General features: G+C 41.0%; 1 protein-coding gene across 1 annotated transcript in view; it reads right to left on the bottom strand.

Annotated features, from left to right (window-relative positions):
- LOC126063005 (leucine-rich repeat-containing protein 37A2-like) overlaps positions 1 to 20,771 on the bottom strand; it is a 79,451-nt gene that overhangs the window by 6,754 nt on the left and 51,926 nt on the right. The window contains exons 6-11 of the mRNA XM_049861085.1: positions 17,098 to 17,169; positions 16,442 to 16,516; positions 13,552 to 13,670; positions 6,013 to 6,146; positions 4,384 to 4,719; positions 3,753 to 3,857 (exon numbers count right to left, since the gene is read on the bottom strand). Of these exons, the coding sequence (XP_049717042.1) occupies positions 3,753 to 3,857; positions 4,384 to 4,719; positions 6,013 to 6,146; positions 13,552 to 13,670; positions 16,442 to 16,516; positions 17,098 to 17,169 (841 nt within the window). The remainder of the gene's footprint in view (positions 1 to 3,752; positions 3,858 to 4,383; positions 4,720 to 6,012; positions 6,147 to 13,551; positions 13,671 to 16,441; positions 16,517 to 17,097; positions 17,170 to 20,771) is intronic.

Below are 20,771 nucleotides of genomic sequence, written 5' to 3'. Positions count from 1 at the left end.
TCTTGATCTATGTAAAGGTTCCTCATGAGCACAATTAAGTGTTCTGGAATTCTCGTTCTTCGCAGTGTTATCCATAGTTTGTTATGATCCACACAGTCGAATGCCTTTGCACAGTCAACAAAACACAGGTATACATCCTTCTGGTATTCTCTGCTTTCAGCCAGGATCCATCCGACTTCAGGAATGGTATCCCTGGTTCCATGTCCTCTCCTGAAACTGGCCTGAATTTCTGGCAGTTCCCTGTCAATATACTGCTGCAGCCATTTTTAAATGATCTTCAGAAATATTTTGCTTGAGTGTGACATTAATGATATTGTTCTATAATTTCCACATTCGGTTGGATCACCTTTCTTGGGAATAGGCATAAATATGGATCTCTTCCAGTCAGTTGGCCAGGAAGCTGTCTTCCATATTTCTTGGCATAGACAAGTGATCACGTCTAGTGCTGCATGTGTTTGTTGAAACATCGCAGTTGATATTCCATTAATTCCTGGAGCCTTGTTTTTCACCAATGCCTTCAGAGCAGCCTGGACTTCTTCCTTCAGTACCATTGGTTCCTGATCATATGCCACCTCTTGAAATCCCTGAACATCTACTAATTCTTTTTGGTATAATGACTCTGTGTATTCCTTCCATCTTCTTTGCATCATTTCATATTTTCTCCATAGAACCCTTCACTATTGCAGCTCAAGGCTTGAATTTTTTCTTCAGTTCTTTCAGCCCGAGAAACGCTGAGCGTGTTCTTCCCTTTTGTTTTTCTATCTCCAGCTCTTTGCGCATGTCATAATGCTTTACTTTGTCTTCTCGAGAGGCCCTTTGAAATTTTCTGTTCAGTTCGTTTACTTCATCAATTCTTCCTTTTGCTTTAGCTGCTCGATGTTCGAGAGCAAGTTTCAGGGTCTCTTCTGACATCCATCTTGGTCGTTTCTTTCTTTCCTGTCTTTTCAATGACCTCTTGCTTTCTTCATGTATGATGTCCTTGATGTCATTCCACAACTCATCAGGTCTTCAGTTGCTAGTGTTCCATTCATCAAATTTATTCTTCAGATGATCTCTGGAAACATCAGTTAATAATTGGAACCTGGAATGTACAAAGTATGAATCTAGGAAAATTGGAAATCATCAAAAATGAAATGGAACGCAGAAATATTGATATCCTAGGCATTAGTGAGCTGAAATGGACTGGCATTGGCCATTTTGAATCAGACAGTCATATAATTTACTATGCTGGAAATGAAAACTTGAAGAGAAATTGTGTTGCATTCATGGTCAAAAAGAATGTTTCAAGATCCATCCTGAACTACAACACTATCAGTGATAGGATGATATCCATATGCCTACAAGGAAGACCAGTTAATACAACTATTATTCAAATTTACACACCAACCACTAGGGCCAAAGATGAAGAAATAGAAGATTTTTATCAGCTACTGCAGTCTGAAATTGATTAAATACTCAATCAAGATGCATTGGTAATTAATGGGGATTGGAATAGGAAAGTTGGAAACAAAGAAGAAGGATCAGTAGTTGGAAAATATGACCTTGGCGATAGAAACAATGCTGGAGATCGAATGATAGAGTTTTGCAAGACCAACGACTTCTTCATTCCAAATACCTTCTTTCACCAACATAAATGGCGACTATACACGTGGACCTCACCAGATGGAACACACAGAAATCAAATTGACTACATCTGTGGAAAGAGACGATGGAAAAGCTCAATATCATCAGTCAGAACAAGGCCAGGGGCCAACTGTAGAACAGATCATTAATTGCTCATATGCAAGTTCAAGCTGAAACTGAAGAAAATCAGAGCAATTCCATGAGAGCCAAAGCATGGCCTATATATGGAGCACCATTATTGTCTACTATTTGTGAAACACTGCATAGTTTCAGTCCTCATAGATCTTATGATCTAAGTGGGGGAGAGGATATAAGGAAAACATAAAATGAATACAAATGTAAGGCTAAACTGAACATGGGAATTAAAAGCAGCACAGGATTTTACAGGAATGTCAAAAAAGGAAACAGTCACATGCTGCTTGCAAAGGCAGAGAAAACTGTCTGGGCAATGGCCAATGACTGTCTCCCCAGATGTCTTGGCAAAATGACCCCATGCTGGTCCCCAGCCTCCCAGGCTTAGAAATCAGACTCTGTCACCACCAAAAGAGAACCACCTCCTTCCTTTTGGGGGCAGTCTCACCTTATCAATATTGCAGGACTGACCAAAAATCAGAATGCCGAATTATGACTTGACAGTGAGAAAGACATCTGTTCCACAGACAGAACTTCTGTGCCTACAGGACGAGGGAGCTGTGTCTCTGAGGAGACAGGCTTGTGTGCGCACTAAAGCACAATCAGAAGGCTACTTGGTGAGAACAGAATAGAACATAAGGAATCAGCTGAATCCAGGGTTTCATGGAAAGATTTGAGGGAACCTCATCCATCCATCTCCCCCTCAGGCACAGCCCTGCTGGTGGCCCTGACACTTCACTTCTGCTGCCCTGGGCTCCATCCCTACTTTTGTGCAATGTTAGGACGGGTACTGCCCACCTTGACCTGTTCCTCGCCTTTTCTACAAGGAACTGACCAACCCTCCTGATGACAGACGTATTTTTCTTCAGATAGATCAGGAGGCCATCTGGTCTTTACAGATCTCTGCTCTGCTCCATTGTGTGTTGATCTTAAACCTTCCCTCTTGGGTGGTTATCTTTTAAAAATTGTTTACCACAGTTTTAAGTTCTCTGGAGAGGGCAATTGTCTCTCTTTGGCCCCCAAGGAAAGGCAACACGTATCACAAATGAACCAGGGCCAGGAGGACTGAAGAGTTCAGGAAAGGCTTTGTGAAGAAAGACTTGGTTGGCTTTTGACAGATTCATAGGACTTCAACAGGCAGAGTGAATATTAAGGGAATTTTCAGGGGTAAAGGCACATACAAAAGTAGGAATGAGCACGGTGCGACTGGGGTAGAGTGAGGAGCTGGAACGTAAGGCTGCTCCAACAGTAGAAAAGGTGAATAGGGAAATTAGGGTGAATTGGCAGGGTATGGTTAAGTTGTCACCTTGTTAAATATGTTATCAGCTGTCTGTCAGGAAATTAATAAACCGTTATATAATTGAACAAAGAGTAAGCAGAACCAAACTGCTTACTACAATATTTTAACTGAGCCGATTTAGACAATGCCTATACGGTCTCTATGATTCGGAATCTACTCAATGGCGATGGTTTTTTTTTTTTTTTTTTAGTATACACACTAGAGAAAAAAGATGCTGAGTAAATCTAAGGAATCTACAAGGTATCATTTTTATCTTTTCGTTGTGTCCTTTCTCCCCAGGTTGATTGACTACTCCCTAAGAGTGGACATTTTATCTTATCATTTCAACCAACAGGGAAAGAAAGCAGGGATACAATGAAAGTGACCGGTGTCTACATCAAATCACTGCCACAGTTTTGGGTTGAAGAAATTTTGCAATCATGTCAACCCTGGCCTTCTTAAATTTAACTTCTCAAAATAGTCTAATAGCTTGCAATCTTGCTTTCAACTCCACCAAGATCTTCTGGGAGTAGGGTTCCTTTCAAAATCCCTGGAATACACTTTGTAATAAAAGAACCAAGCATACCCCAGTCCTAGTGACTGAAGAGGAATATCAAGTAGTAGCAGGTGGGAAAGCAGCTTTAATTTTCAGTTTGTGTCTTTTGAGTTGAGTATAAAAACAAAATATATTCTGAAAACTTGAATTAATTGTCCTTACCTCAATGAGGCAGAAAAGTATAATCAAAATCATCACTACCACAGTTAGGGATATTGCCAAGATGAGTTTGTGGTTATAGCCATATCCTGGAACTGCTTTTGTGAGCTAAAAAATAGGAACAAAAAAAAAAAAACTCTGTTTTTTTGTAGAACAAAGTGATGAAAAGGATAAGAGCTAACTAATTAGTTTCAAAACCCAATTCTTCCAAGTGAATCTAGCTCATACGTTCATAAACTCAAACCAAAAACCAAACCCACTGCCGTCGAGTCGGTTCCGACTCATAGCGACCCTTCAGGACAGAGTAGAACTGCCCCATAGAGTTTCCAAGGAGTGCCTGGCAGATTCAAACTGCTGACCTCTTGGTTAGCAGCCTATATAGGTTCATAAAGAACATACCAAATCTAATAATCTTACTATTAGGCACTCTTCTTGTACAAATTGTGTGTTAAGTCTTCTCCTCTACGCTAGGAATAGTGGCAACATTCTCTAAATGAACAAAGCGGGAGATGATTTTCTCGGCCAAAGTTGCTTGGCCACAATGAGCTATGGAGTAGGAGCTTTGGCACTCTAAAGGCATGTCCTGAACTCTGATGGAAAAGTCTGAGCCTCATGTTTCTGCAGTTGTCCTCACCTCACTTGACTCTTGCTCTTTTTGCTCACTCTGGACTTCTGTGCTCTCGTTGATATAGTTGTCAGTTTTCCATTGGTCTGTATCCCAGTCAGCCTTGGACACCTTAAATTCTTGCTGCTCACTGAGAAGCTTCATTAGGAGGCCTGTTCTGGAGATGAGCTTGGCACAGGCCATTTGTACCTGGGGCTCTGAGCAGTCCAGTTTCAGTGTCCGCATAACATGAGCAATGAGCCTTCTCACATCATTGTTGGGGATGAGGGACCTTAGCTGCTGGTTTAGCTGAGTTTCAAATTGATCCCCCGGGGATGAGAGCAATGGGAGAGAGGAGCCATGGGGCTTGGAGGGTAAGTCAGGGCCCATGTTGTGGTATTCCCATTGTGTTTCAATTGTTTGTTTAACAGGTGCCATTACGTTGTCTGAAGTCACAGTGGAATCTGTAGTGGAAGGATCCTTATGGGCAGTGATTTCAGGGGTAGTCTCATCTAGCATAGTAGCATTGTGTACAGTAGTGGTTTTTGCAGACAGCTCTGGAAAAAGAAACAATTCTTGAAAAGGGTTTTCTGGAGAACTCAGTTCTCCTGAAGATGAAAACGCCTCTCGTGGAGGGGAATTTATCAGGCTCCTCACTGCAGAGGAAGGAGGTCTATTTTTAAGCATCAGTCTACGGACCTTTCTGAACCTTCGACTCGCTTTGGCCTTTGGTCTTCTGTGAACCACACGAGAGCGAGATTTATGATAGATGTAATTTTTTCTGGAATGTGATACTGATTTAGGAGCCTCCATATTTTTGACTCTCGCACTTGCATCTTCTAAAACAAAAATGGTGTAGGACAAGTCTTTTGACAGAATTCTAGCCTCAGGTGGGGCTTTTGAAGGAGGAGAGGTAGAAGGCCTGCCCACGGAGTATTGTTTCAGGAAAGAAGAGACTGCTGCCTTATGTTCCTTGATGGATAATGGCTCTGTGTCCAAGGAGACTCCCCCTAACTTTCTTTCCCTCCGCACCTTGAGAAGTCGGTCCACCTTCTTTGAGAGAGGCCTCAGAGGCCGTCTTGCTTTGGGCATGTTCTCCATAAATGGTTTGGCTCCTTGTTTCCTCCTAATGCTCGGATCTTCCATTTCTTTGAAGTGCCTTTTCTTTATGCCCCTTGGCCTCTTGAGGACTCCATTTGCCCTTTGCAGCCTTTTCCCGACACCTGTTCTCTGGGTCTTTGCCAGGTGGTTTTCCTGGGGTTGAGCAGTTTCCAATTTCTTTTGAAAGGTTTGGCGTTTAAATTTGGCGTCTAAAAAGTTGGGATACATAAGCACAGCAGTTTTCTCTTTCTTTTTAACCGCGTCAATTTTTTCTTGAATTTCTGAATCTAACAAATTCCCCAGAAAATAGAGTTTCCTCAATTTATTTCTGTAAGTTGCATTGTTGTTTCCAGGCTTAAGAGGGGGATTCCCTGTGTTGTTTTGCAAATAACTCAGGACCTTTCCTCTATCTTGTACATTGGAAAAAAGCAGTTTAATGAAGGGTAATAATGTCAATTCTATGTCTTCTAGATTTCCCTCTGAGAAATAATGCAATACGTAATTTAGGGCACTAATAACATCACTTTCATCATGAAAGTCCAGAGGCTCATTCAGGACAGTTGACAAATTGACGTTTTTGTCTGAGGATGCTTCTTCCGGCTCAATAGTGAGCTCAGTGCTGGTGTTCTTCTTCCGGGCTTGTAAGGCCTTCATGAACGTTCCTTCTGCAGCCCCCAGAGATGCTTCTTCACCTGCCAAAACAGAAAGACTATGTTTGATAATGAAAGACGGATGGGATAGATTTTTGTCAATTCATAGCCATATATCCCAGTCAAATGAATTAGAATTCAATAAAGATTTGAGTGCCATTTAGAGAGGAGAAAAATAAACCCAGACTGAAGTTTATGCCTAGTAACGACAATGTTCCACTATGAATTTGTCCACTATGTCCACCCTGGTTCTCTTGAAAAAGTGGCTGCCTACAGAGGACATTCCATAGTGTGAAACACAGTAACTACATTTACATTATGGAGCTCTGGTGACACAGTGGTTAAGCGCTCAGCCGCTAACCAAAAGGTCGGCAGTTCAAACCTACCAGCCCGTCCACGGCAGAAAGATGCGGCCGTCTGCTTCTGTAAAGGTTTACAGCCTTGGAAACCCGGCGGGGCAGCTCCCCCCTGCCCTATAGTCACTGCGAGTTGGAGCGGACTCTACAGCAACAGGTTCTGAGACAGGGAAGGGACTGGGCGGCTGAACTAAATGGGGGCTGCATTTCAAGGCCCTGTGTGCTTGACCGGCTGTGACTGACTAGTCTCTGAATCTAAACCTGAGTGCAGACCACCACATAACTCTACCTGCTGACACCCGAAAACTGCTTGTGACGAACAAACTAGGTGCTTAGACAGGATCAGGGGCTACTTTTCAAGGCCCTGTGTGTTGGACCAGCTGTAAATTACCGACAATCCTTCTGAGTTGTTTTTCAAGGCCTCGCCAGGTGCAGAGCGTGCGCACTAAAGATCAACATGGCCTACGAATGACCTTCCACATGAGACAGACATGAACAGGGACCACTTGCCGGGGCTCAAACCAAGATCTAGAGGCCTCACACATGCACAACATCCCAGAATAAGACTGGAGGCTAGTGTAGGTGGAAACCCCTCTCCCTCTCTCCCTCGTGAGCCTTTTACTTTCTCTCTGTCCCTGATGAACCTTGTTGGAGTGGAACCTCTGAGCCTCTCCTGGTCATTCCTGGTCAGAAGACTGTAAGACCTTAGGCAGGGCTTAGTCCCGAGCTGGGAAGCCTTGCCCTGTACCAGAATCCGGTGACCATGGCAGGAATGATTTTTTTCCCTCAGATCCAGGTCTAGGGGCAGATAAGGAGACCTGCTAAACCCTGATGGACAGACAGCAACCTGCCAGGACACCACCTGTCCTGTGTCCCTCCCTCTTGTGAGTAGATCTCCGTGCCTGCTCCTCTCATTGGATTTTCATAAGAACAAAGGATATTGCTCTCTGTCTTGACCTGACTGTTTTTCCTGAGCCTGAGAGTCCTGACCCAATGTTTATAGTGAGAGGCTTGACCTCAAGGTCTGGTAAACCTGATAAATCAGGTGTGTTTAATAGATACTTTTCCCAGATTGAGTTGAAAAGTTGTCTGCCTGGACCTGCACAATCCAGGGAGTCTCATGAGTGGAGTGATTGCTTGGTATCTGCACTGAGGGGGGTCACCCCCAAGACCTGTTAGACCTGGTATTCCCCCTCAATTGAGACTTGGTGTCTGTGGTAAGGGACACCAGCCCCCAAATCCAAGACCTGCTAATCAAGCCTGAGACCTGGTAATTCAGACTTGGTACTGTTTGTTTACGGTGAGGGGCTTGACTCCGAGACCCATGAAAACCGGCGTAGTCTGCAGACGTGGTAATTGCCTTTTACTTTCTTCTCTCTCTTCTCCTCTATCTTACTTTCCTCTCCATTTTATTTTCCTTTTGATTAAGTGCTGGCTGGTGGGTGATAGTCCTGGTGTTTTGCCCAGTTAGTGTGTTTCTACCACTGCAGTCCCATTATTACATTTGTGATCGCAAAGAGGGACTCTTGGTGACTTTAGATTTTGGGCAGATATATGAGTATGTGACAGCCATTATTTTTGTGTGTCTGGGTGTTGTCTGACTCTGGTTCTTGTACTCTGGTTTTGGGGAGTGGATGTAACACCCCCATCTGGCATTGGGGATAAGAGTTATATGGAAGATTGAAGTGGAGATTCAGATAATGTGTTAGGCCTCACTAAAATCATCCTCATTCCCTCTCTCCCTTTCTGGCTTGTCTGGTCCGAGCACTCTCTGTTTGTTCATCTTATGTGTGAATTTTATGTGTGACTGGGGCTGTCTGAGAGGTTGAGATTGCAAGATCATCTCCGTCACCTCTGTCTGTGTCTTATGTGTCATTTACGTATGATGCATAGAAATTAATTTGTGAAAAGAAATTTGAGCTAAATTAAAAAATACTTATAGAGACTCCTGAGAACTTATTGATCGGGCTAAAAAAGAGATGCATGGGGAGAAGCGATTTTCAGTCTACACTGGGATTTGGATCACAACACAGAGAACACTCCAGACAGGGTGTTAAGATTAAAAAAAGAGGCTCTCTCCCAGAGCTGAGAAAACTCTTGGCTGCAGCATGAGAGACAAATAAATTCCTATAGACTAAAAGAAAAAGCGGATGGTATCAGCTACCCATAAACATAAAAAGCTAGGTTCTTGGGAACAGTTAATTGGAAAGAATGAGAGATCAAGAGAAGAAACCAGGAGATTCAGCCCTAGGGTGTAGTCTTAAGCACTGGCAATTCTTTTCTTATAATCAATTAAAGAAAAAGAAAGCTTCAGAAAAAGAAGAAAGTATAGGGTTAAAAATCTCTCAGCTAATGAGACTGGCCTGCCAAGTATATTCTAACTGAGATAAGGAAAAGATTTACAGACCAAATTGCCAGGCAACCTCCCTAACTGCTGCCTTGCAGGCTAAAGACCATCTCCCATAGAAACAAAGAAAAAGAGGGAGACCAAGGTCATAAAAAAAAATAGGAGCGGAGAAAGCCCTGCACCCCTTCAGAAAGAGACCAGTGCAGCTGGTGTAGAAAATAATAATACAAAAAAAAAAAAAAAAACCCACTGCTGTTGAGGCAATTCCGACTCATAGTGACCCTGAAGGAGATAGTAGAACTGCGCCATAGAGTTTCCAAGGAGCACATGGTGGATTCAAACTGCTGACCTCTTGGTTAACAGCTGTAGCACTTAACCACTGTGCCACCAGGGTTTCCCAAATAACTTTGTCTTAAATTAAAAGGAACAGTTCCAGGACAGTAAAAGGGAAAGAAATTAGTTACCATTCGCCTTTCAAAAGTTTTCTCTATCTGACTAAAGTTTAATTTATGGCATTTTTAAGAGCTTCAATGTTAACTAACATAAAAAACAAAGAATTAGGTTTCTCGCTGTTAAAATAACAAAATTTTCTTTGATTACTGAGTTAAGGAGTTAATCTCTTCTTTGTATAATTTGTTTCAAAGACAGAGGTTCAGTCTGTCACTAGAATAAGATTCCTGAGTCAGAAACCAAGGCACATGGTTTTACGGAAAAAGAAAAAATAAATAAAAAAAAAAAACACTAAGGTTTTTATTTTCAGATCTTTGGTTAAATAACTAAAGTATTGTTTCATGGTAACTTATGATAAATTTCTGACAAGTTTGAAAGCCACGAAAATTTTCTTATAAAGAAAAAGTGCTAAAAAGGTTTACTTAACATGACATAAATTACATAGAACATGTTAAAATCAAGAGAGGGGTCTGATTCTCTATGGGTTAAAATTTATGTGTTAGTATTTTCTCTTTTGTTTTTGCCTAATATTAGGCAGCAAATGATTGCTAACTTGGTTCAAACTTTATTTTTTGAATCTAGCAATGTCAAAGCCAATGGATTAATTAAAGAATTACTATTCAGGTATTTAGAGACTTGATAATTCTGGAATGGTCTGGTATATCCTGACTATATTCCATTATGCCTCAAGATTATTATGTGTTACATTTGAAGTTCTTTAAAAACATGCTTAATGGTTATTACGGAAAATATTTTTCTCTATAGTTTTTTTCAACTGATTTTATTTGGCCTCTGCACTGTGCTTGTAATGGATTTCTATCAGGTCTTTCACCATTACGAATTATGTTTATAAATGAATCATGACCATATTAAGTTTTGTCATCTGCAGATAAGTTTTTACTTTGCTGATTTCCTGAAAACATTTGACCAGAATATCTCAACAAAAAGATGGACTACATTGGACTTATAAAAGGAACCGTGACTAGACTCAATCAAAATTGCCAGAGCTCTTACGCAGATGCTGGTGGGTTCACAGAGTGCAGTTGATCCCGTAGCACGTGGAACAGAAGTTAACTACATAAGGCTGAATAAACAGAATGATACTATGGGTTTTATGTGAGAATGTTGCTGATGTTTTAAGGTCTCTCTTTCTAGAAATAAGAAATGCTTTAAGATCCTACTTTTTAATTTTTATTTATTTAATTTTTTAAAAAAATTTACTTTAGATGAAGGTTTACAGAACAAAGTAGTTTCTCGTTGAACAGTTAGTACCCACATTGTTCTAGGACATTGGTTAACAACTCCACGACATGTCAACACTCTCCCTTCTCAACCCTAGGTTCCCTATTACCAGCTTTGCTGTTCCGTCCTGCCTTCCAGTCTCCGCCCCAGGGTTGGTGCGCCCCTTTTTGTCTTGTTTTGTTCCTTGGGCCTGTTCAATCTTTAGCTGAGTGGTGAACCTCAAGACTGACTTCATTATTGAGCTGAAAGAGTGTTCAGAGGCCGTACACTCAGAGTTTCTCCAGTCTATGTCAGGCCAACAAGTCTGGTCTGAGAAGAAGTTGTTTTGAATTTGATCAATTCCTCCTAGCCAGAGGGGGAAAGAATAACCATGAAGTGTCTACAGGTGAAGAGGAAGGTTCACTGTCCACAGAGCTCTAAAGCAGGAGCCATGCCTTCCTCCTCAACCTGAAATTCCCCAAAACTGTGCCACATGGTAAGAACAACTCCTTTTAAGATCCACCAAGTAAAGCTTTGAGATCTTCTATAGAGCTCAATTGCCTGGACCGGGCCATGGGGGATCTTAGCTGTCTTTCTCTGATCTCCCCTGGCACAGGCACCAGGTAGCACCAAGGGAGAACCTCACGGCAGGGTGCTGACTGATCGGCTTGGTGGCTGGAAATCCTCTTCTTTGGGCCACTGGCCTCATTTCTTCCCTTCAGTTTCACCCTGGGAGCCATTTCTGGTTCCTCCTGCCACCTCCCTGTTCTGCTTCTATGAGGAGTTGCTCCATTCCTTCATGCTCCCACCCAAATGAAGACAAAAGTCCTCTTTCTTTGTTGCCCTCAGCATGCAATGTCAGGGTGGCGTTTTGAAAAAGAACCTGAAGAACCACTAAGGGAGGAATTGTTGCTGTTAGCTGCCGTCAGGTTGGCTCCAACGCACGGCTACATCATGTGTAACAGAACAAAGCATTGCCCGGCCCTATGCCATCTTCATGATCATCGGTATCTTTGAGGGCATTTTTGGCTATTGTGTCAATGCACTAACTGAGGGTTTCCCTCATTTTTGTTGGCCCTCTACTTTACCAAACATGATGCCCCTTTCTAGCAATTGGTCTTTCTTGATGACATGTCTAAATTAAGCGAGTCGAAGTTTTGCCATGCCTGCTTCTTAGGAACATCCTGGTTGTATTACTTCTAAGACTATTTGTTTGTTCTTTTGACAGTCCATGATATATTCAGTATTACTCACCAAGACCACAGTGTGAACCCATCAATTCTTCTTCTGTCTGCTGCAAAAGACCTCTTTAACGTTTTAAACATCAAAGAAGTCACTTTGATGACTAGGGAGCAACTCACTCAAGCTATGATCTTTTCAATCACCTCATATGCATAGGTGGATAATGAAAAAGGAAGACAGAAGGAGAAAGAAGGAATTACAGACCATATAAATAATTTTTGCGTACTCAGATTCCCAAAGCACAGCCTTCTGATCCTAGAGCAACTAACTCTGGCTCAAAGGGCGGGTACCACTTCACAGGCGCCTCACCTGTGTTCTCGCCTGGCAAGGTTGAGCCAGTGAGGCAGAGGCTGGAGCTGGGTTTTTAGAGGCCACCAGTTGAATGGCAGTTACTACAGCCTGGGAGTAGCAGCCAAACTGACCACTTGTGCAACACCAGAGAGACCAAGACTATAAGGTCCTACTTTTTGGAGATAAGAAACCATATTCCTCTTTTCTCCAAAGTTAACTAACTCGTGAATTTAGAGATTGTAATTCTTGAATTGAAAGTTCCTGTTGACAAACTTAAAGTTATAAATATCTAACCAGAAAAGCTGCAAACGACCTCTTTGAAGTGTTCAAAAGCAAAATGTCACCTTGAGGACTAAGGTGCACCTGACCCAAGCCACAGTATTTTCAATTGCCTCATATGTGTGCAAAAGCTGGACAATGAATAAGGAAGAGTGAAGAAGAATCAACACCTTTGAATTACGGTGTTGGTGAAAACTACTGAATATACTAGACTGCCAGAAGAACAAACAAATCTGTCTTGGAAGAAATATAGCCAGAATGATTATAAGAAGGGAGGATTGTGAGACTTCATCCCATATGCTTTGGATTTTACCAGCAGGGACCAGTCCTTGAAGAAGGACATCGTACTTCATAACGTAGAGGGTCAGGAAAAAAGAGGAAGACCCTCAATGAGATGGATTGACAAAACGAAAGCAATAATGGGCTCAGACACTACAATGATTATGGCAATGGTGTAGGACGGGGCAGTGTTTTTTCTGTTGTACACAGAGTTGCTATGAGTCAGAACCGACTCAACAGCACCTAAGAATAACAGCGAAGTGTTATTGCTTATTATTAGTTTCAAATCACTGTTAGAGGCCCAAATTCAGGCTCTCTGGATGTGAAGGTAATCACATTCTGGAAATCATGAAGTTAGTGCCAATAAACTAATATACAGAAAAAAAAAAATTTTCAAAGCATCTGCTTTTTTGTTTTGGGAATAGAAAAGCTTGAGATTCAGAGCAAGTTTAGAGTTGGACAGTCCGCAAAGGGAAGCGCCCTCTCATCCATTATGAGATCCAGGTAGTAGCTTCTGGATATAGGACCAGAAACTCTGAGGCTTCAATTACAACTTTTATAAAGCATTATTGCTTGTACTCTTTCATGAAATTGCAAACGCAAAAAGAAAACAAACAAAAATGGATCTATACCTGTCCTAAGGCAGGGCGTACTTGAGACATAATGCATATGAAATCAGTTTACAAGCCACAATACGCTATCTGAATAAGTTACCATTTTGGGGTAACACCCAAGCACAGAGCAGGGTACAGAGCACGCGGCCCACTAAGGTAATTCCCTTCCCCTTTGCATTCCTTTCTCTTGTTCCTTTATGCGTGTAGTTCAGTAGCATTATTAACTGACTGACTAAACTGAGAATCTGACTTTGAGCAACAGAGTAGTTCTTACAGCTAGTTACACTGGGACTCTGAATGAATCAATGAATAAAATAAAGCATTTACATTTCTAGTCTAAAATTTATCATGAAGCATTTCGGACTCACTGCAACGTGTGGTGTTTATCAGACATTCACTGTCACAATGCAGCTTGAGTGTCTTGCAGACAACTTCAATGGTACTTTTAAACTGGCACAGGCAGCATGCCATATGACTAGGTAAGATCCTGTAAATGGAAATAAGGAGAATTAAACTAATGTTAATGGGGTTACTTAAGTAGGTAGAAGCAGGCCAAGGCCACAGGGCTGTGTAAGAAGGAGTTCTTTTTTTTTTTTTTAATCTTGGTGAAAATCTATATAGCAGAACACACATCCATTCAACGATTTCTACATGTCCAGTCCAATAACGTTGGTTACATTCTGCACGTGCATCACCGTTTTCACCACCACTGACTTAGATTCACCACCCCCATGCTTCTTATCTAGGCTTTAAAGTTACTGTTGTCAATTTGATCACATATAGATAATTCTTTAAAAGAGTGCAATACTCACGCTGAACATTCTTTACGGATGTAGCTAAACCATTGTTTAGTTTAAAGATAACTTCAGGGAATAAGTTTGGGTCATGGTATTTTTTGAGAGTGATAGATTCTGGGGTACTTCCAGTCTTAACAAGTCAGGTTTGCATTCTGTAAGAATTCAAAATTCTGTTCCAAAGTTTTTCCCCTTTTGATCATGATTCACCTACAGATTCCTTGATCAAAATGTTCAGTAATGGTAGCCAGTTACCACCCAGTTCTTCTGGCCCCGTGGCAAGGGGAGCAGTAGTACGTGGAAGCAGGTAGACCTGCTGTCCAGTTCCATGACGTTCTTGGGACATATGGCTTGGCCACTTGGATGGGGACCAGTTGGCCAACGGCTGCTCTTCAATATGGTAAGTAAACAGAAGGGAGGATAGAGGCGCCCAACAGAAGGGTAAGGATGGCAGTGGGTATGGTATGCCCAGAATAAAGGGCATAGGGATTAGAACTGGCTGACACAGATTTGTAGTTTAATTCAGAAGTATCTCCTCCCAACGTAAACTACTAAGGCATTCCAATAACGGACTCAAGGATGGCAGTTGCTCTAATCTCTTTATGGCCTTGGTGGCACATGGCTACAGAGAATGATAGCACTTTTCATCCTCTGTTGATGGTCATGGAAGGAGAAGACTGGACCCTCCTTCCTTGTATCAACTCAGCGAGAAAGCTGGTTTGCGGGTGGGAACTTTGAATATCTGCAGAGGATGGCATCTTGCTGACAAGCGAGGGATCAACTGTGTCAGATGCTGCAGGAGGCTGAGGAAGAAGAGGCCAGAGCAGTGGCCTGCAGGACTTGATGCGGTAAGAAGAGTCAAGGAGGTGGCCTGACAAAAGTGGCCGGAGCAGAGGGCTACATGCAGGGCCTCTTTCCGTACTCATCTCAGGCAGTCCGCTCAGCTAGCTTTAGCATAGCAGCAGATTTCTATGTAGCCTGCCACAGTGCAGGGGGATGGCACAAAGAAGCTTCAGTAAGCTGTGTAATAAGGTGTCATAGCAGGGCCCTACAGAAATATATTTCTTAAAAATATATATAAACTCGACCCTTCCCTCATACCGTATATGAAAATTAACTCAAAATGGATCATAGACCTAACTGGAAGAGCTACACAACTCTACAACTTCTGGAAAAAAAAAACACAGGAGAAAATCTTTGTGACTTTGGGTTATACAAACATTTCTTAGATAAGACATGAAAGGAGCACCAGCCATATACCAAAAAAAAAAAAAAGCTAAATTAGACTTCATCAAAATTAAAAACTTATGCTCTTAAGAGACACTTTCAAGAGAATGAAAAGACAGCCACAGGCTGGGAGAAAATATTGACAAAACATACATTTGAGAGAAGGGATATATAATCCAGAATATAGAAAGCACTTTTACAACTCAGTAATATAAGAAAAATATCCAATACAACATGCCAACGGATTTGAGCACTTCATTAAAGAAGATACAAATGGCAAATAAGCACATAAATAGACACTCAACATCATCGACTATTACAGAAACGCAAATCCAAGCCACAATGAGATACTGTCACACAACCACGAGCGTACAGGCACTGGTAGATAGTATTGATGTATTTGTACCGAGCTGCCTTTACTTTTTTTTTTTATATCTTATTAGTAAATAACTTTTTATTTGCAAATGTACAGAAAAGGTAAAACTTTTTCAAAGACTGAAACATAAATATCAGGTAAAATACGGAGCACTAGCAACTCTCGTACACCGCTGGTGGGAATGCAAAATGTCAGCCACTTTGGAAAACAGTTTAGCAGTCTGATGAAGCTAATATGCACTTAGCATGTGATATAGCTATCTCCCTCCTAGGTATTTACTTCAAAGAAATGAAAACCTGTATTTACACAAAGACCTGTACGTGCTTTCAGCAGCTTTATTCACAATAGCCAAAGGTGGAAACAACCCAAGTGTCCGTCAACTGATGAATGGAAAACAAACTGTGGTACATCCATACAACTGCAATACTACTCAGCAATACACAGGAATGAACTATGATAGATGCAACAACACAGACAAATCTCAGAAGGATTGCGCTAAGTGAAAGAAGCCCAACATTAGAGGTTCCATACTATATGATTTCATTTATAAGACATTTTGCAACAGGCAAAACAACAGGGATAGGAACAAGATAGGTGGTTGTCAGGGGCTGGTGGTGACAGGAGGGGATTGATAGCAAAGCGGCACAAGGGGCCTTTTTGGGGTGACAGAAATATTCTAATCTTGATTGCGGTGGTGGTTACACAACTGTTCACATTTGTCAAAACTCACTCAAGTGTACGCTTAAAAAGGGTGAATTGGATTACATGTAATTAGATCTTAATAAACTGACTTTAAAATAATAAAACAAACCTACAAAAAAACTTAAGTGAAAATAAATCTGAGGGAAAAAAATGACTTACAGTTTTTCCAGCTGGAGTGTCATTATGAGGATGTTTTCAACTGTTGTAAGTGACACTTGTGTTGTTCCCATGTCTCTGAAGGAGAAAGCCCAAACGGTCATGTTATGAACCCAAAGACAACAATTCTGTACTGAAAAAGATACTGGAGGACAGGTAATTACTTCAATTTTGGCTTCTCCGTAAAACAAGCCAGCTCGAGCTTATCTGCCAGAGAAGATAGCTCCAGAAAGCTCTTACGGAAGAAATTCGAGTTTATTTGCATCATCAGATGGGTGATGTCGGCACAGAACAGTAGAACCTGTAGTCTTTTACCGTTATCCCGCTTCTCACTCCCCTGTCATATTAACCTCTCCTGATTCCTTGTTCTTTTTATAACGTACACCTTAATCTCTTTGCTTTTTTGAATAAATGATATCGCTACATTATCTGCATATACCATATCCATATGTGTTCTTCAGCACTGCTCCGGGAAGACCCCTGCTGTGCCTTGCCCAGTATACATCCTTTCTTAATCCTTTTCTTTGCGCATAACTTTTTTCAATAACCAAATTAAAATGATGACTTTTTAGCCTAAATGCAAAATACTTAATCTTGGATGAAAGTAAAAACGAAGAATTGAAATCATCTCGTAACCATGAGATTGTTGCAATACTTACAAATATTTTAATGCTGGCAATTTAAAAAGATAAGAATCTTCGACGGTTGTCAGAGGATTACGATTGAGAACTCTGGAAAAATAAGATGGAATTAAAATTATCTGCATTTTCAATAACTTCCATGAACTTTTATATTCTTTTTTTTTTTGTGGTATGGAACTTGTAGGTAAAAAAATAAAAATAATTTTCTGCTTTAACCTATAAATCACCCTTAGAATCCATAAAGCCCTCTTCCTTTGGGAATTAGAAGATAAGTGGAGAAAGGAAAGAAAGAGAGTGAGAGAAGAAAGGTGGATAACAAAGAGAAAATACACCAAAGAACTTCAGGAAGAAACCTGTAACCTCGTTCGGCCAGAAAACCCTGGAAGTGACCATGCTGGGAGGAAGCCTTTGCTCCATAGGAAATACTATTTCTAGTGTCCCCCACAATTCAAGGTGCTTTCATTTCAGTCTTTAGAACTTCAAAAAATTCCATGGCTTAATTCACCCAATAAAAAAAAAAAAAAAAAAAATGGGACCAATCCTTTGGCCTTGGAACCAGAGGAGAAGGGGGTCTTGTGGAAGCCATAGTCTGTCACACACTCCAGGTGCATTCATGTATCATAGCCCTTGTTACATTGATGTCATCACCTTTACTCGTCAGTCTCCTGGACTGCCAGCTTCCTGAGGGCAGGGACCACAACCTGCCATCGATGTCATCCCCGTACCTTACATAGTGCATGATACTTACTAGGTAGTTAGTAAATATTGTTGAATAAATAAATAACATTTTGCTTACATATCAATAAAATGAATAGATTCATTTTGACACAAATTTTTATTCCAAAATGCTAGAATAGAATTTTTTCTCAATTCTTAAAAAAAAAAGAAAAGAAACTGCCTTTAGGTTAACTCTATTCAAGAATCATTAGGGTACTTTTGCAGAACATTATAAAATAATAATTATTGCATGTATTACCAACTGAACTTCCAGCTACAATGATCAGCATTTCACATTCGATCCTCACAATTGCCTTATATGGTCGACATTATCATTACCCCATTTTACAGATGAGGAAACTGAGGCACAGAGAGATTATGTAACTTGTCCTAGGTCACCAAACTAGTAAGAAGCAGATCTAGGATTTGAACTCAGTCCTGTCTGACTCCAAAACCTATGTTTAACCTGTACAAAGAAAATGGGGTTGAAAATAGCAGTTATTTTTAACCTTAATTTTGAGAGCATTAAACATAGATATATACCTTTTTGAATCTTATCTACTCATCCGAAAGAGCCTCACGAGAACTACACTTTCTCTTATTTCTCTTGCCTAATTGTCTCTCATGACTAAATATTTAATTAGTCTATGTTCATGTATGTCAGGGTAGAACTGGGCTCCAAAGGGTCTTCCATAACTGATTTTTCAGACCTAGATCATCAGGCCTTTCTTCCAAGTGCCTTTGGGTGGACTTGAACCTCCAGCCTTTTAGTTTGTAGCCAAGCGCATTAACCATTGGCACCATCCAGGGGATAAGGGTCTAGTATCCACAGTACGGAGCCCTGGTGGCACAATGGTTAGGAGCTCAGCTGCTAACCAAAAGGTCAGCAGTTTGAATCCCCCAGCTGCTCCTTGGAAACCCTATGGGGCAGTTCTCCTCTGTCCTACAGGGTCGCTATGAGTCGGAATTGATTTGAAGGCAACTGGTTTGGTTTGTTTGTTTTTATACCCACAATATATAAAGAACTATTACAACTCAACAATAAAAAGACAAATAACACAATTGAAATATGGGAAAAGGATGTGAATAGACATTTCTCCAAAGAGATATATAAATGGCCAATAAGCAGACAAAAAGATGCTCAATATCATTTAGCCATCAAGGAAATCCAGATCAAAACCACAATGAGATACCACTTCACATTTCCTAGGATGGCTGTAAAGACAGATAATATCAACAACAACAAGAAATGAAATAAATTATTTAAAAAAAAAGACAATAACAAGGGTTGGTAAAGATGTAGAGAAATTGGAACCCTCACACAAATGTCAAATGGCACAATCACTGTGGAAAAGTTGGCAGTTCCTCAAAAGGGTAAACACAGAGTTACGGTGTGACTTGGCAATTCCACTCCTTGGTATGTGCCCAAGGGTATTAAAAGCTTTAGTTCACACAGAAGCTTATCCACAAATGTTCATAGCAGCATTATTCATAACTGCCAAAAGGGGAAACAATCCAAATGACTATTAACTGATGAATGGAATAACAAAAGGTAGCATATCCACACAGTAGAACTTTATTTGGCCATCAAAAGGAAAGCAGTGCTGATACGTGGAGCCCTGGGGGCACAGTGGTAAAGAGCTTGGCTGCTAACCAAAAGGTCGGCAGTTTGAATCCATCAGCCACTCTTGGGAAACCCTATAGGGCAGTTCTACTTTGTCCTATTATACTAAGTGAAAGAAGCTGGACATAAAATGCCACATATTTTATGATTCCATTTATACCAAATGCTCACAATAGGCAAATCTATAGAGACAGAAAGTAGATTAGTGGTTGTCAGAGGTTGGAGGGAGGGTATGGGATTTCTTTTTGGGGTGATGAAATATTCCAGAATTAGATGGTAGTGATGGTTACACAGTTTGTGAATATACCCCTGAATTGTACCCTTTAAAACGGTGAATTTTATTTTATGGTAGCCAAATCATATCTCCTTGAAAAAAAGAACAATGTTGCAATATTCAGAGTACCAGTTGCCGGAGATCATATGTGTTGGTAGACGGAGAAAAGGGGAATGAAGACTGTTCTTCACCCAAACTCAGAGTTAGTAAGTGGTGTGTCTGGGAGCCACGGAGCTTGTTCTTGCCTTGTGATCTCCCCTATTCTTTCTAGCCTAGTGCATTCTTCCAGATTTATTTTAGTACTATTAATGAGTTTGATTTAAAACAGTAGTTAATATTCAGTAAGGAGTTATGAGGGGAAAGAATGTGAGTGTCACATGTCTGGTTGAGCATGGTTCCTCAAACAAGGGCTCCTTTTTCTTTTCTTTTTAAAGCCGTTAGGTTCACTGATGGGTTCTACGCAAGTAAGCCCAGTCACCTCTGTATCTCTTCCTGCCTACTTTTCCCCCAGCCATTAAGAATGACAATTAGACTATATATATATATAAACTTTGTCCTGGAGGAGATTCTGACTCATAGCAACCCTATAGGACAGAGTAGAAATGCCCAGTAGGGTTTCCAAGGCTGTATTGGATCTTCTGCTTCTTTACAGAAGAAGACCGTCACATCTTTCTCCCAAGGAGCAGCTGGTGGGTTTGAACCACTGACCTTTCAGTTAGCAGCCAACTTCTCAACCACTGCATCACCAGGGTTCCTAACGCAATATACAGCCAACACAATGTAGCAAAGTTTTGTATTCTTCCTCCCAAATTACCTCAGTTCTCCAACCCTCTGCTCGTTCTTTCCTTTTTTTTTTTTTTGAACACATTATTTTTGTTCAGCTGAGAGTTTACAGAGGAAAGTAGTTTCTCATTCAACAGTTGATACGCAGCTTGTTTCGTGCCATTGTTTGCAAACCTCTGAATGTGTCAGCACTCTCTCCGTTTTTTCCTGGGTTCCCCATGTTCGTTCACCCAGCTTTCCTGCCCCTACCATCCTTCTGAACTCTGCCTTTGGGCAAATGCTGCCCTTTAGGTC

The sequence above is a fragment of the Elephas maximus genome, chromosome 19 (genome assembly GCF_024166365.1).
Source record: "Elephas maximus indicus isolate mEleMax1 chromosome 19, mEleMax1 primary haplotype, whole genome shotgun sequence".
NCBI lineage: Eukaryota > Metazoa > Chordata > Mammalia > Proboscidea > Elephantidae > Elephas > Elephas maximus.
This window is presented reverse-complemented; position numbering and strand designations above follow the sequence as displayed.